General features: G+C 44.0%; 1 protein-coding gene across 2 annotated transcripts in view; it reads right to left on the bottom strand.

Moving 5' to 3' along the window:
• The window catches only part of ENPP3 (ectonucleotide pyrophosphatase/phosphodiesterase 3), a 709,815-nt gene that overhangs the window by 36,337 nt on the left and 658,327 nt on the right, over positions 1–15,151 (bottom strand). For both annotated transcript variants that reach the window (XM_069235161.1, XM_069235162.1), the window contains exon 25: positions 13,206–13,362. In XM_069235161.1, coding sequence (XP_069091262.1) covers positions 13,206–13,362 — 157 coding nt within the window. The remainder of the gene's footprint in view (positions 1–13,205; positions 13,363–15,151) is intronic.

Raw genomic sequence — 15,151 nt, 5'->3', positions numbered from 1 at the left:
ACACTAGATAATCATTATCAGCACCGGGTTGCATGCTGTTGTTTTAGTCAGCTGCATAGAGACCCACTCAGATAGAGTCAGTTGTTGCAGTTAGTCAGCTGCATAGAGACCTACCCAGATAGAGTCAGTTATTGCAGTTTGGCATGTCTCACTGCCAATCAGAAATAGTACATCCAAGCATATTGAGCCAATCTGGGTGGATCACTGTTCCCTTGCTTAGAGAAACGTCTGAGGAGATCCTCCATCCACAATAAAATTGTGGCCCCTCTAACTACATGAAGAGATCCTTTCTTGGGATCTGTTTTGGCAAAAAACGTGTATATTCTTTAAATGCAGCTTTGGAAATTAAGAACCAGCACAGGAAGAAGAAAGGGTTAAGTGGTGGGGAAGGTTGTCCTATGTGTGAGCATCCACTATTCAAATTGCAACAGGTTTTCTTACAAAAAGTAGGTTCCTTTGTAGCGTTTGCAAACATTTATTGTGCATGTATGGTCGAATGAGTAAGGTTATTATTGCAACAAGGTATACACATTCAAAAAATGAACCCAGACTGGCACTCCATCTTCCCCAAGCCTCAGGTAATAATTTTCAGTGGAGGCCTTTAGTGGACACCACTCTGCACCTAAAAAGCAGGTAAAAGCTGCATCTCAGCAAACCCTGGGTTCAAAAGGGGAACCCCTAATGAAACTATTGGATAGGGACACCAATGTAGGGTCTTCCCTGCCAGGACACACCGAAAGGGAGACACTTGGATGAGCAAATATTGAGAATAAGGGTGTCCCTATAATTTGTTGAGGAAAAAATAGCTTAAGGACTTGGAACTTCGAGGGACAAATGAATAACTGTCCAGGATGGCACAGTAACACATTTACAGACATTTTTATCCTTACAGAGAGAGAATGAAAGCAGGTGCATTATTTTTATATGCTGTGATTACCTAAATGTAACTTGCCTTTTCATAACCGAGGTTCTCAAAAGGCTCTTGGACTTTCTAATAACTAACAGTATTGCATGAATATAATCATCACTGCCGGATGGCTAACAGACCAGTGCCCACAAGGTGAGAAGTAACAAACTGATTGTGAAACTCAAGTCCTAGTTCAACCTCAGCTGCACAGAGTTTATCTTTCCTGGATTTATGAATGAGGAATATGTGTGGATCTGGCTGAGGACAATGTGTAAGATACATAACCTAGACCTGCCTATTGTAGGAGAATATGCTTCCCAATTAAAATAATACATACATTTCCATAAATTGAGTATCTTTATGAGTATCAGCATGGGCAATACGGAGGCTGTTTTGGGTACCTTTCACTTACATTTATTCTTTCTTCATCACAAGTGGCCAGCTGTGTCACTGTCAGCCCTGAATGTCAGACATGTCTCACGACCATACCAAAGGCATCTTTTCTATTTTTAGGCAGGCCCTTACTCAGCTTCTACCCAAACGTCAGGAGAAATAATATGGATTACTTGTTTCGCTTCTGAAAGGAGTCGAAATCACTTTCTAAACTGTGGTGCAAAACATGCTGGAATCCGCAAGGCAACACCGATTACTGCATGTTTTCCACCAGAGTTTACAAAGAGATTTCGACTGCTTTCGGAAGCCGAAATCCCCATCTGAAAAATGAAAACTCCCATTAGGAGGCCCGTCGGAATTTGTGGGCCACTTGTAATGTGGGTTTATGAAGGAAGTTTACAACTTTGATAACTACACTATACAGTCAAGTATGATAGAACGCGTGCACCACAGCTACTAATGTTGCACCCTATCGTGTATGTAAGGTTACCTCAAGTATTAATTTATTTATTTGAGTTTGTGTAGCGCCACATATCAGCCGCGCCACTTCAGAACGCTTGACTTCCTGCTGTCAATATTTTCTTAATGTGCGCCAGGGATGATGAGCATGTTTGCAGTGTCAGACTTGGAAAATAACGTTGGTATACAAAATCCAGCAAAAAAGCTTTGCCATGGCTTTGTGTGTTTTGAAACCTTTCAGAGGACCTTCACACACGTAAATTATTTTCCTCAATTTTTGTAATTGGCCTTCTATTTTCCTTATTTTTCTGTCTCTGTTGTGCCCCTTTTCACAAGATTTTTTGGCTTACCTTGGTGACGGGGGTTCGCTTGACACTGCTTCTCATGTCACAATTTTATTGGGAGAGTTTTCATGCCCTTTGAGATCGTATGCCATGGTCACTAAAATGTTGCATTTACCAGGTTTTGTTTGTAACATTTTGGTCTGAGTTTTAGACCCTAATCACTAATACAAATCCACTTGCCAGCAGAAGTTTGTTGGTCATTCCCGCCAAAATGTATTGAAGAAAAATGCTCTGGAAAAAAAGCAAAACTCATGGAATTTGGTGCATTAAATAGCAATTCAGGTCTCAATGCCTCATTTCTAAATGAAAACTACCTCACTATTTGCTAATGGTATTTCCCAGGTGTCCTTCGCCTTTGGCCGACCTCCTCGGAACCTCGTGCTAAATTACTAGCATTAAGACTCGTGTTTTTTATACATGCATTATTTGAATGGGGCTGATACGTATAATGCTTCCATTTTCTTGCGATAACGGCATTACTCCTAGTCCTACTCCCTCGCCTTCCTTTTAGACCAATGAGGTCTCCCGCCTCCCCCTAGACCCTCCCTTCCCCTTTTAAACCCCCCCCGCCCTCATTTCCTCCTGTACAAAAACCAAGCCCAAGCAGCAACTCGGACAGTCCGTATCGGGAGGGCGGGAGGGAACGGAAAGGAAGGCGAGAGAGTAGGACTAGGAGTAATGCCATTATCGCAAGAAAATGGAAGCATTACCTCCCGTCCCTCCCTCGCCTTCCTTTTAGACCAATGAGACATAGCAAGAAAAACACAGGAGACGGACACTGAGTTGCAAGAACTTTATTAATCTCCTGCACCAAGGCCACCAAAAAAAACCTTACCCCTATTACCTCATAGAGGATAAGACTCGGTGACCTAATACCGACTCCAGACTACCCAAGTCCGACAGCCTATAATGACGCACAAACGTCAAAGGAGAAGCCCAAGTGGCGGCCCTGCAAATTTCCACCACGGAAGTCCCCTGAAGCTCTGCCACCATAGCTGCCATACCCCTGGTAGACCGACCCTGAATCCCTTGAGGAGGAACCACCCCTTCTAAGGAATAGGCCAACAGAATCAATGATCTCACCCACCGACTCAAGGAAGCCGTGGAAGGCTTCTCACCTTTATGTGCCGGACCGAAATTAACAAAAAGCGAATCCCCCTTACGAAAAGGAGCCACCACCCGCAGGTACTCCAACAAAGCCCTGCGTACATCCAACGAATGCAAACGGACCTCCTCCCTTGAGGAGGGATTAGGACAAAATGAAGGAAGGATGACCTCCTGGCGAGCATGGAACGAAGAATTGACCTTCGGAATAAACGAAGGGACCGGAATCAGAACCACCTGATCTTGAAAAACCTTACAAAAAGGAAAGGAACAGGCCAGGGCCCCCATTTCCCCTAAACGACGAGCCGAAGTAATGACTACCAAAAAGAACGTTTTCAAGGACAGATGGCGCAAATCACAGTCCCCCAATGGTTCAAAAGGGGCATCCGTCAAAACATCCAAAACCAAAGAAAGATCCCATGAAGGAAAAGAACGTACAGGGCTAGGAAACAAATTAATAAGACCTTGAAAAAATCTAGGCATCAAGCGCCCTTCATCCTGAAGATTAAGCCACGGACCTCTAAATGCCTGAATAGCCGCCCACTGTACCCGTAGAGATGCCACCGACAACCCCAATTGTGCACCGTCCTGCAGGACCTGCATCACCTCAAAGATAGACGTGCAGGTAGGATCCAACTCATGACTCAAGCACCAAGAAGAAAAAACCTTCCACTGTCTACCATAGGAAAGTAAAGTGGAACGCCGCCTGGAAGCCAGTAAGGTAGTACTCAAAGCTACAGGTACCCCCAGACCCGTCAAGCCCCGTCGTTCAACTTCCAGGCCGTCAAGTGCAACCTCCTCAACGACCCCAATGGGAGGCAGGGAAACTCCAGGGGAGACGGACAAAGAAGCAGAGGCCACATCCTCCCGTCTGCCATCAGCCTCAACAATGGGAACCAATTCGCCTGCGGCCAAAGTGGCGCAATCAGGATAACCCTGGACCCCAGATCCCTCACCCACAACAGAAAAGACCTGATTAGTTGAAACGGTGGGAACGCATACAAAAGGCCCCTCGGCCAAGGACATGACATCCCGTCCACCTACCAGGCCTGGGGACACCGAAACCGGGAGCAGAAGCGATCCAACTTCGCATTTTCTGCGGACGCAAACACATCCAGCACTGGAAGCCCCCAAAGCCGAACCAGATGCAGAAACAGAGACTTCCGGAGGGAGAAAAGGTGAGAGGAAGGAATCACCCTGCTCAGCAGATCCGCCCGAACATTGACCACCCCCGAATGTACGTAGCCCTGAGAGAAGGAACCTACTCCTGAGCCCACACAAAAATCTTCCTGGCTAGACTGAACAGAGCCCTTGACCTGGTCCCCCCTTGCCGGTTGACATAAGCCTTGGCCACTAAGTTGTCCGTCCGAACAAGAACCGCCGCCCCCCTCAGGGACACCTGGAAATGGACCAGAGCCAGTAAGACAGCTCTCAATTCGCGCCAATTCGACGACCGGCTCGCCTCTAGAGGGGACCAGAACCCCTGAATCTGAGCCGACCCCATCCACGCAGCCCAACCGGAGAGGCTGGCATCCGTAGTCCCTACCACGGGTCTCAGAGGTGACAAAGACACCCGTACCCGAAGATGATCTGCATCCAACCACCATTGCAACTCCCTGTGAATCAATCCGGACCCCGGAACCCTGGCCCTCAGAGAACCGGACCCCGGCGCCCACCTTCTCAAGAACCATGTCATCAAGCACAGGAGATGGAAACGTGCCCAAGGAACCAGAAATATAACCGACGCCAAATGACCCTGTAGACGTAACCACAGAAGAGCTCGGGGTGCAGGCAGTAACACTACCTTCCTTACCAAGGCCTGGAGTACACCTAATCTCTTTTCTGACACCGTCACTAAGCCTAGAAGAGTCCGAAACCGAGACCCCAGAAAAACCAGATCCTGGGACGGAACTAAATCTGATTTCTCCCAGTTGATTAAAAACCTGTGTTTTTGCAGGACCACCAGAACTTGGGCCACCTGCCTCTGCAACAGGACCCGTGACTGGGCATGAATCAAGATGTCGTCCAGATATGGATGAATAAACACCCCCTCTGAATGTAGCAAAGCCACCAGGGGGGCCAGCACCTTCGTAAAAATTCGAGGAGAAGATTTGAGACCGAAAGGCAGAACGCAAAACTGATAGTGTTCCTGATCCACAGCAAACCTCAGGAACCTCTGAGAAGACCTTGCCACAGGCACGTGCAGGTAAGCATCCTGCAGATCCAGCGACACTAGAAAGTCCCCTTGCCTGACCAATGGAAAGATAGTCTGAATAGACAGCTGCAGAAATGCACCGTCCTGATCAAAGCATTCACCTCCTTCAGATTGAGCACCGGTCGAAATCCCCCTGAAACTTTCTGAACAAGAAAGAAGACCGAATAAGTGCCCTGACCCCGTTTGGCCAGCGGCACGCGGGAAATGGCCCCTTTGACCAGCAAGTCCCATACTCCGTCCAATAATGCTCTTCTCCGGGACCCCCCTGAAGGCAGAGGGGTGGGACGCACCCCTGAATCTGGAGGTACCACCACAAAATCGATGCCATAACCATTGGCCCCAATGTCCAGCACCCAACGATCGTTGACACTCTCCTCCCAAGCTGAAAGAAAGTGACTCAGCCTTCCCCCAACCGGCCCTATGCCAGGCCCACAGTGATTGACAGGACCCCTTCTTGAACCCACCCCGGTTCGCAGGATCAGACTTCTTAGGAGAAAAACGCTGCTGAAAACGCCGCTTCCTGAATGAAAAGGATTTGGCATCTATCTTAGGAGAAGATCGGGAATGTTTCTTCCACCCTTTACCCGAAGTAGAACCCCCTTTATAAGGCAAGGCATGTTTCTGTTCCTTAAATGCTTTGGAAAGCATGGATGGCAACTGATCTCCAAACAAGCTACGCCCTTCAAACGGTAGTCTCAGCAAGGCCGCCTTTTCCCCTGGGTCAGCTTTCCAGGAACGTAACCAGAGGGACCTACGAGCCCCAATCAAAGCACCAGAGGCCAGAGCCGAAGTACAGACCACATCAGAAGACACATCAGCCAACAACCTGGCCTGCTGCTCCATACCAGCCAGGAGCTCCGAACATTCCGCCCCTTCCTGCACAGCCACCGCCAGCTTATCAAAGTCCTGCACCAACGACTGCGCCGCATAAGCAGAATATATACCTGCCCTTAGCGCCAGATTCTCAGCTGCAAAAGCTCTTTTAAGACCTGAATCCACTTTACGGTCCGTGGCATCCGTAGGCACACAATCCTCCGGATTGACTGCCGTTTTGCCAATCAGGGTAGCCAAAATTGAATCCAAGCGGACCGAAGGAGGCAATATCTCCTCACCCTCAAGTAAATACAGTTTCTGCAGGAATCGTGGAACTTGAGCCTTATCCACATCCTTCCATTCGCGAAACACCATATCCTTCACAGGTCCCTGAAAAGGCATGGCAAACTTAGACGGCGTCTGATATTGTGGAAATAAGTGAGAATCCGAGTTTCAAGGTTGAAACACTGGGAAACCCAAATTGTCCCGAACATGTGCCATCACCTCCCACATTTCTTCTCCGGATACATATTTATCCCCAGAGGACGTAGATGGGGCCTCATCACCCTCACTATCTGAGGAGGACTTCCTTGCAGATGCCGATGTATGGGCAATTTTAGACTGACCAGTCCTGGCCATCCCTGCTTGAAGAGCCCTGGTAAAAGCCACCTCAATCATCTCCTGCACCTCCTCCCTGGACATGAGGGGAGTACCCCTACCCTCCTGTAACTGAGAGCCCCCAGGAGTGGAAACGCCAGCAGCACCCTCCTCCTCCTCAGAGGAGGAAGAAGAGACAATCCTACGTCTCTTAGCCGGAACCTTAGGCATGTTAAAAATCCAAAATTCACTGCCCTGCACATAAAATCACTCCCCCTATATAGGAACCTGGACCTCCCCCACAGGAATCCACCAATCCCTAAAAAGGTCAAAAACTAACTGAAACGACCATAAAACTGCGGGCAGAACGCCCGTCCTACCTTAGATAATCCAAAAGCTGCACTCCCGCATTTCCCCTCGGCTCCGCGGCGCGAAAAACCAGAAGCCGACGCCCCAGCCACAGAGGGCCGGCTGACCCCGTCAGCCTGCCCTCAGTACGCGTTTCCTGAGCAGCCCGGCTGCTCGTCAAAGTAGCGTCCAGGCTGTAGCACTCCTCGGGGAGCTCCGCGTCCCGAGGAGTGCCTCCATCGATGCAGGATTTAGTGGGGCTTGCCATCCACAGAAGGTGACCTAGCACCTGTAATTTCACTTACTCCTGTGCAATTATGTCAGGACTGCTTATAATCATGCAGGAGTAAGTCCAAGCAAGGGATGAAAAGGAGGTAGATCAAGATGCGGTTAGCCTTAGAGATTATGAATGCCAATAAGTCCCCCTTCTAAGATTTTCCAAATTGGAAATTGTTGGTATTTTACTCTAGCAAACAGCTGAATTAAATTCTCTTCCAGGGTGGGAAAGAACACATAACAACCATAACCTTGGTGGGGCTGTAAGGGAAGAAGTTTCTTCAGGAAGAAAATGTTTTCCTAATGTAGAAAAAAATGTCTGATTTTGGAATTGTACCCTGTACATAATTCCAACAACTAAAATTGTCAAGTCATTCTCAGTATTAGCCAAGAAAGCTTCGACTGGCTTTGCAAGTGTGCTTCTGGGAATGTTTGGGCAAAGAAACAAATGTAAATCAGCACGTGTGCTGGAAAATCTTTAAGGTGCAAATTCACGATTCCCTTTGTGAATCGCGCTCAAAATAGAGAACACTGTCCCTAACAAAGGAGCTTTTTTATCTGTGAAACTTCATTCCACTCTGACTAAATGATTAGTATTATTACCCTATTTTCATCAACAATATGTGCTGTTAAGCAAGCTTTACATGCCTTCTGGTCATTCAAGTTGACATCTGTGTAAGAGCCTGATTTCAAGTGCCTTAAGTAATAGGTGGTATTTAACTTGTCTGATAGAATCAACCACAGTGGGGTTTGGAATTTATCGGTTATGATAAAAAGGACCTGTTCCAAATATTTTCGATTTCATGTTGAATACTATGCTGATTTTGGTGCTTACCATATCAAAATGCTCACTCATGTCCCGAGCCTTTTTCTAAATTTGGGCAGGTTTGACTTGCCAAAAGACAGGGATGCGGTAAACATTGTACATACAGGTGTTTGTACATGGATTGCAATTTAAAAGGCCTGTTCACGCCATACCAAGGATGTTGTGCATTGGCGTGTAGATAATTCTGCGTGAAGTACACTTCACAAGGACAGAATTACTGGATGTGCGATGGGATGCAACTTATCTTCCACAGGCTAAATGTATTATTGTGAATAGTGAAATTGGCACCTCACATGTTGTTTCCTCAATTGCAATCATTTGTTACGGCTAATGAAGGACCCTCTGTAGTCATGAAAGTTAAAGGAATAACACATGGAGGCTGGAGGCGTACAGATCAGGAATACATTTAGAAACATAGCTTGCTTGGTTATATAGAGTGAGGAGTAAACAAATCCATTAAAAACTGCAGCATATTTTTTACTTTATTGCACAGGGCATTGACATTATGACTTTTCCAGCAATGACAACGTCTTTTTCAATGAACTGCTGTTTAGAGCCCTATAATAAGTCCTGCAGTATGAGATCATGCTTTCGTTCCTTAATTTTGTTCTGCATGATCACTAGTTACGGTCTTTTTCAGATGTGGAAAAAGCTGACTGGATTTATTCAGCCTTAAAACTGGCCGGAAAAATCACGGCAACCACATCTCATTCCTATTTTTTTTTCTAGAAGAAGGAAGAGTGCAATGTTTTCCCCTGCTAGGGAAAAAAAACTCCATCCCTCCCTTATTTCCCCAAGCCCCGTCCCTCGCCCTACTCTAGGCACTAGCCCCTGCACTCATTTACTATCTGTTCAGAGCAGGTGATAATTGTATGCGGAAAACCCCCATGCAATAGTGAATGTCATGTGGTTTTCCTGGTGCGAACAAATGGCTTCACATGGTAATTCCCCATTCCATGGGGTTTAACTCGTAACTGCACAGTACTGGGGGGTTAAGTGCAGAGTAACAGTACATTTACATGCAAATATAACATGTGGTAAATCTGCCCCAATACCATGCAACCTGTGTACATAGTAATATTTTATTAGGGTTAATCTGTGTTTATACTTAAAAACGGTTTGTTTTATTGGTGTTTTTGGAGCTTATCATGAGTGTAATTAAGAGGGAATTTGACTTGTATAAGTGTAAGTATTTTTAATTTTTAACAGTTTGAGAGTATGAGTTAGATGCTCAGCTTCTTTCAGTGTTCTGTACAAATACTCTAGTAGGCAGAATTTAGGCATGAACGCAAAAAGACATTGCCATTAAATCCTTTAGATTTTATGCGTGGGCCTTCAACACCACACAGTAAGCGTAATGCGCTTATTGGCTTGAGAGAGAGAGTGTGTTTTGGGTGCTGCAAGCATGCACAAGTGTATATGTGTGTGAATAAAAAAGCCTGATGTGTCATTAGTCAGTGCAACTGTCAATATGTGATTTAAGTTGTTTGTATCAGTGATGGTTGTAGGAAAGACTCACCTTGATTTAGAAACAGATTGCAGTAGTGTGACTAAAGTCAAATTATTTAAGAGGAGGACAGAGCCTGATCGGGGTCTATGTTTCCTGCTACCTTTTTATAGGTTTCCCTGTGTGAAAAGAAACATCTAAGAGCCGATTACAAGTTCCCTAGTAATCTGACTCTGCCAGTAATATAAGTTACTTGTCGGATCGGCACAAATTCCACCAAAAGTGAAATCTCAGGTGAAATAGGTAGCATATAAGGATAAAGTACGAAATCAACAAAGGAAATCATGATTGGAATTACCAGTGTCCCAGCTAGTTATTCATTTCTGAGGGGAACCCTTGCATTCAGCTTGTAACCCCTGTAACTCAGCCCCACTGGAGATAATGCTGCTAAGGCATCAGTAACTCCAGGGTAAGGAGTTAGCAGGGATTACTCTCGATTCTTTATAATGAGCCTTGAATTCTCTCCTTCCCTGGCAGCTATCTTCCAAAAGTAATCCAATTAGAAGGTCTGTGCTTCCCATCGTTAAATGCTCATGCACTTTGGCTGCTGGGTGTCAAAACATTAATGATGTAACTTCAGGTATAAGGTGAATTCCTCTCTGAGAGGTAATTCACTCTGGGTACACAAACCTTATTCCCTTCCTCAAGGATCCATTCATCATGTAAACCCTTTTGTGGCCATGGAGCAGAGGGCTTGCAAAGGGGTTAGGGTACCCCACGTGTTGTCATTTCTTTGTGTAGCTGGGACACATTTACTATTTCAGAATAGATATTATTGATAAATTAAATCTAACTCATGGTATATGGTCTCAATTTAGCTAGATTCTATTTGCAGTGTCAGAACTATCTATAGGTGATTGAAAACACTTACTATTAGGACATTGATATTGCTAGCGTAGGTGTTTCAAAAAAATTATTAATGGGTTTCATGTATTATGAGTAATGGATTTGTGTAGAAAATATAATAACGTAGAAGAATAAAGCATGCATTTGAAAATGTGATCACGATGAGTGGCCCCCAACATTCACGAAGTGTACTTAATAATAGTATTAATATGAAATATTGAGTATATGTTTGATTAATGTAGTGATATGTCACATTAAGGGTTATACATTATGTATTAGCTTTATTAATTGCAGGCCTTAACTTAGTGAGAGTCTTGGCCTAGTTGCCCAGCCTCACATCAAGCTGTATTTCTTAACTTTTAATAAGTGGCTGTCCTAGAGAGTTAAACTGTGATTTTCCATTGTATTGTCTAAATGTGCTCAGAGCTAAAAGCCTTTTCTCATGAGAACCGACTGCTGGAAGATGCTGTTCTTGCTAAATGTTACATTATGTGTGTAATGTGTGTAAGACTGACTTTGTCAGGAGGAGAACAATGGAGACACTGACTGGAGTAGAAGCTGCAACAATATTGTTACCTGACGAGCCAGATGATGAGGACATTGCAGGAAAACCCAATCAGTGAAATGTGACCAGAGTAGTGGTAGAATTCATAGATTTGGAGTTTTAGTTTTATTAGACAAAGTGTGAACATGCTATCCTTTGACCAATAGGGATTTGGGAAGTCGTTTTAGTGAATTTAACTTAATGGGACTACACTGAGAAGAAACAAGCATTTTGCATTTGCCACTGAGCTCATTCTTGCCCATTTTCCATCTTGACAAGAGAGGTGCTTAACTTTAATGCTTAAAGGCTTTGCGTTTCTGAACTTTGATGCTGAATCCTGAATGAACTGATGTCCTGATGATGAAGACTATCTTAACTTGCCAATCCAATTGAGGAGAAGTATTATTGTACTCATGAGTCTGTTTTGCCTATTTGCTTTTTCTTTCTAGGTACCAGCCGCACTGTTTGATAGAGCCATAGTTAGATGTTTTCTAAATTTGTGTTTGCTAATTTTTTTTGCATGAAGCCCAACATGCTGATGCTATTCTGATGCTAGATAAGGATTTCTCTCTAATGAAAAGTCTGCCAATAGGGAATACCGGTTGATGAATTTCTTTGTTGAATCTAATCATATGTGATATCGTGTGTGCAATTGTCCTTGTTATTAATTTGCACCGTAACCTTATAATGTATCGTAGTTAAAGTTTTGATTAGATTATGTTTCTTCCGTCGCTTTGGACATCCAGTGTTCTTTCTGTATGTGTATCATTTGATTTTGAGATTAATTTACATGACGTTAGCATTGTTAATAAAGGGAAGTAAATATTCAAACTTTTCTAAAAGGTGTGGTTATTCATGACTGAAAAGTCATGGAGTGTGACAATTACTGACTCCACTGATTATTAAAGTTATTGATTATCATTGATTATTGATGTTACTGATTGATTAGTGATTTTTGATCTGCATGTACTGGAGTTATAGTGGGATCATCTTAATTGAGAGTCCAAAGTTTCATTGACCTATTCGTGTCCCCTTGTAAGTTTACTTATTAAGGTCTGACGCGCTAACAATATTCATCTGCTCCTGTCAAAGATTCATACCGTACACAAATGCAAGAATAGAAGGGGTGTATTGAGGAGGGGGCCCTGCCCTTTCTAGTGTGTCCAGAGATAATGCCACACCATTAAAGGGAGACGCAAGGAATAAGAAACCCCGCTCTGCTCCCCAAAGATCACATGGTCGGTTTAGCAGTAATCTGAAAGTCAATCGTAATTCATACATGCATACATCAACATCTAAATGTGAGTATTTACTGTTGATGTTACTTGCATCTCCCTTTACTGCTGACCAGGGGAGGCCCCTCGGCTATGGAGGAGCATCACCCCACTGCTGAAAGCAGAAAAATAAAGTGATAAGAAAAGTATTTTATTATCACTTTATTTTCCCACTTATTTAGGGTGGGGTGGGACCAACATCCTCCATGTCAACAGGGGAGGAGGAGTGATATGTGCACTTTTGAGTGCCCATGTCAGTTTGACCGGCCATCTGAGGCCAGCCAAACTGACATGCACACTTAGAACTCTTCACTCGGCTGTGTTGCACAGCAGGGTGGAGACCAAGCTCAGTCTCTCACTCCCTCCCCGAGCAGCATTTCAGCCCCCTCAGGCCAATCCTGGCACTTCTCACATGCTGGGTAACAGCATGAGAGAAGTGTCTGGATTGAGTGGGAAGGGGAGGAAGAAGACAAGAAGAACCAAGGTTGCGGGAGCAGTGGTACACCCAGACGGCAGGTACATTTTTTTATTTTTTTATTATTGTCCCCCCCACTCTGTGTGCTGCCCCATGCCCTCCCACCCCTTCCTGGTAGCAGCTGTAAATCAGGCTGATGGTAGATTTTCAAAATTACACCCCATCCCCCACCACCACCAAGTGGATTCAAACTGCAGCTACCAAACATTAGGACAACTTGAAAACAAGGCCCTTGAAGACTACGACTAGGGCACATAGTTTTGTACTGAATACTCACAGCACAGCTCTCACTGTTGTCGGGCTTGTGAGGAATGATGAAGGACAAGACATCGAGGGAGCCCGCACAGCTGAGAGGCGTGAAGGAAGAGTTCCTGCAGCTGGTTAGCACCACAAAGAAATGCGTTGGGATAGGAATTGCGGTACCACTGATATGCCTAGAGGAGAAAAATTAGCAGATTATAATTTTTCCATTTGTATTTTTTATTTAAAGTTCATACTTTATTTGCTCTACAAATATTTTTATTAAGATTGCAATTCCAAACATTTCTTTTCAAAGTATTTACTCCATGAAGGGGCCCTGTCAACTTACTCAGCTGGAAGCTTCTTCTGAAATAAAGAGTGCATTATTAACTTATGTTATGTCACGTTATGTCTTGTTATATCTCATTATTATAACACAGTTTGTCACAGTGTGTTATATTAGTTTATTTTATGTCACGTTATATTGTAATGCAATTTTTTACAGCGCATAGTACCATGGGTATTTATAGTGCTTATAAACTGTTGGAAAGCAGCACGGAGAGATTGAAAAAATAAATTATTAAGATGATGATGGTTGTTATTATTATTATCATTATTATTACTACTACCACTAACAATAATAATAACAATAATAACAACAATAATATTGACCCCTTCGCTGCCAGGCCTTTTCCCCCTCAGGTGCTAGGCTGTTTGGGGCAGTTTGCGCTTAGGCCCTCATAACTTTTTGCCCACATAAGCTACCCACGCCAAATTTGCGTCCTTTTTTTCCAACATCTTAGGGATTCTAGAGGTACCCAGAGTTTGTGGGTTCCCCTGGAGGAGACCAAGAAATTAGCCAAAATACTGCAAAGATTTCAATTTTTTTAAAAAACTAATGGGAAAAGAGGGCTGCCGAAGAAAGCTTGTGGTTTTTCCCTGAAAAATGGCATCAACAAATGGTTTGTGGTGCTAAACTCACCATCTTCCCAGCTTTCAGGAACAGAAAGACTTGAACTAGAAAACCACATTTTTCCACACAATGTTGGCATTTTACAGGGACATACCCCATTTTTACTATTTTTTGTGCTTTTAGCCTCCTTCCAGTTAGTGCCAGAAATGGGTGTGAAACCACAGCTGAACAGGTAAACATTTTTGAAATGTTAGACAAAATTCTGAATTCAGCAAGAGGTCATTCGTGTAGATCCTTCAAGGTTTTCCTAAAGAAAGTAACAGCTAAAATAAAAAAAAATACTGAAATTTAGGTGAAAAAGAGCCATTTCTGTCGACGTTTTCTTCTATAACTTTTTCCAGCTATGGCAGATTTTTTAAAGCAATATACCGTTACGTCTGCTGGACTCTTTTGGTTGCGGGGATATAGAGGGCTTGTAGGTTCATCAAGTACCCTAGGTACCCAGAGTCAATAAAGGAGCTGCACCTTGCAATGGGTTTTCATTGTATACAGGGTATACAATAATTAATTTGGTGAAATATAAAGAGTGAAAAATAGGTATCAAGGAAACCTTTGTATTTCCAAAATGGGCACAAGATAAGGTGCTGAGAAGCAGTGGGTATTTGCACATCTCTGAATTCCGGGGTCCCCCTACTAGCATGTGAATTACAGGGCATTTCTCAAATAGATGTCTTTTTTTACACACTGTCTTACATTTGGAAGGAAAAAATGTAGAGAAAGACAAGGGGCAATAACACTTGTTCTTCTATTCTGTGTTCCCCCAAGTCTCCCGATATAAATGGTACCTCACTTGCATGGGTAGGCCTAATTCCCCTGACAGGAAATGCAACATGGACACATCACATTTTTACATTGAAATCTGACGTGTTTTTTGGAAAGTGCATACCTGTGGATTTTGGCCTCTAGCTCAGCCGGCACCTTGGGAAACCTATCAAACCTGTGCATTTTTTAAAACTAAACACCTATGGGAAACCAGGATGGGGTGACTTGTAGGGCTCTCACCAGGTTCT

This window comes from Pleurodeles waltl, chromosome 5 (assembly GCF_031143425.1).
Source record: "Pleurodeles waltl isolate 20211129_DDA chromosome 5, aPleWal1.hap1.20221129, whole genome shotgun sequence".
Lineage (NCBI taxonomy): Eukaryota > Metazoa > Chordata > Amphibia > Caudata > Salamandridae > Pleurodeles > Pleurodeles waltl.
Note: the sequence above shows the minus strand (reverse complement) of the source record. Positions and strands in the feature narration are given on the sequence as shown.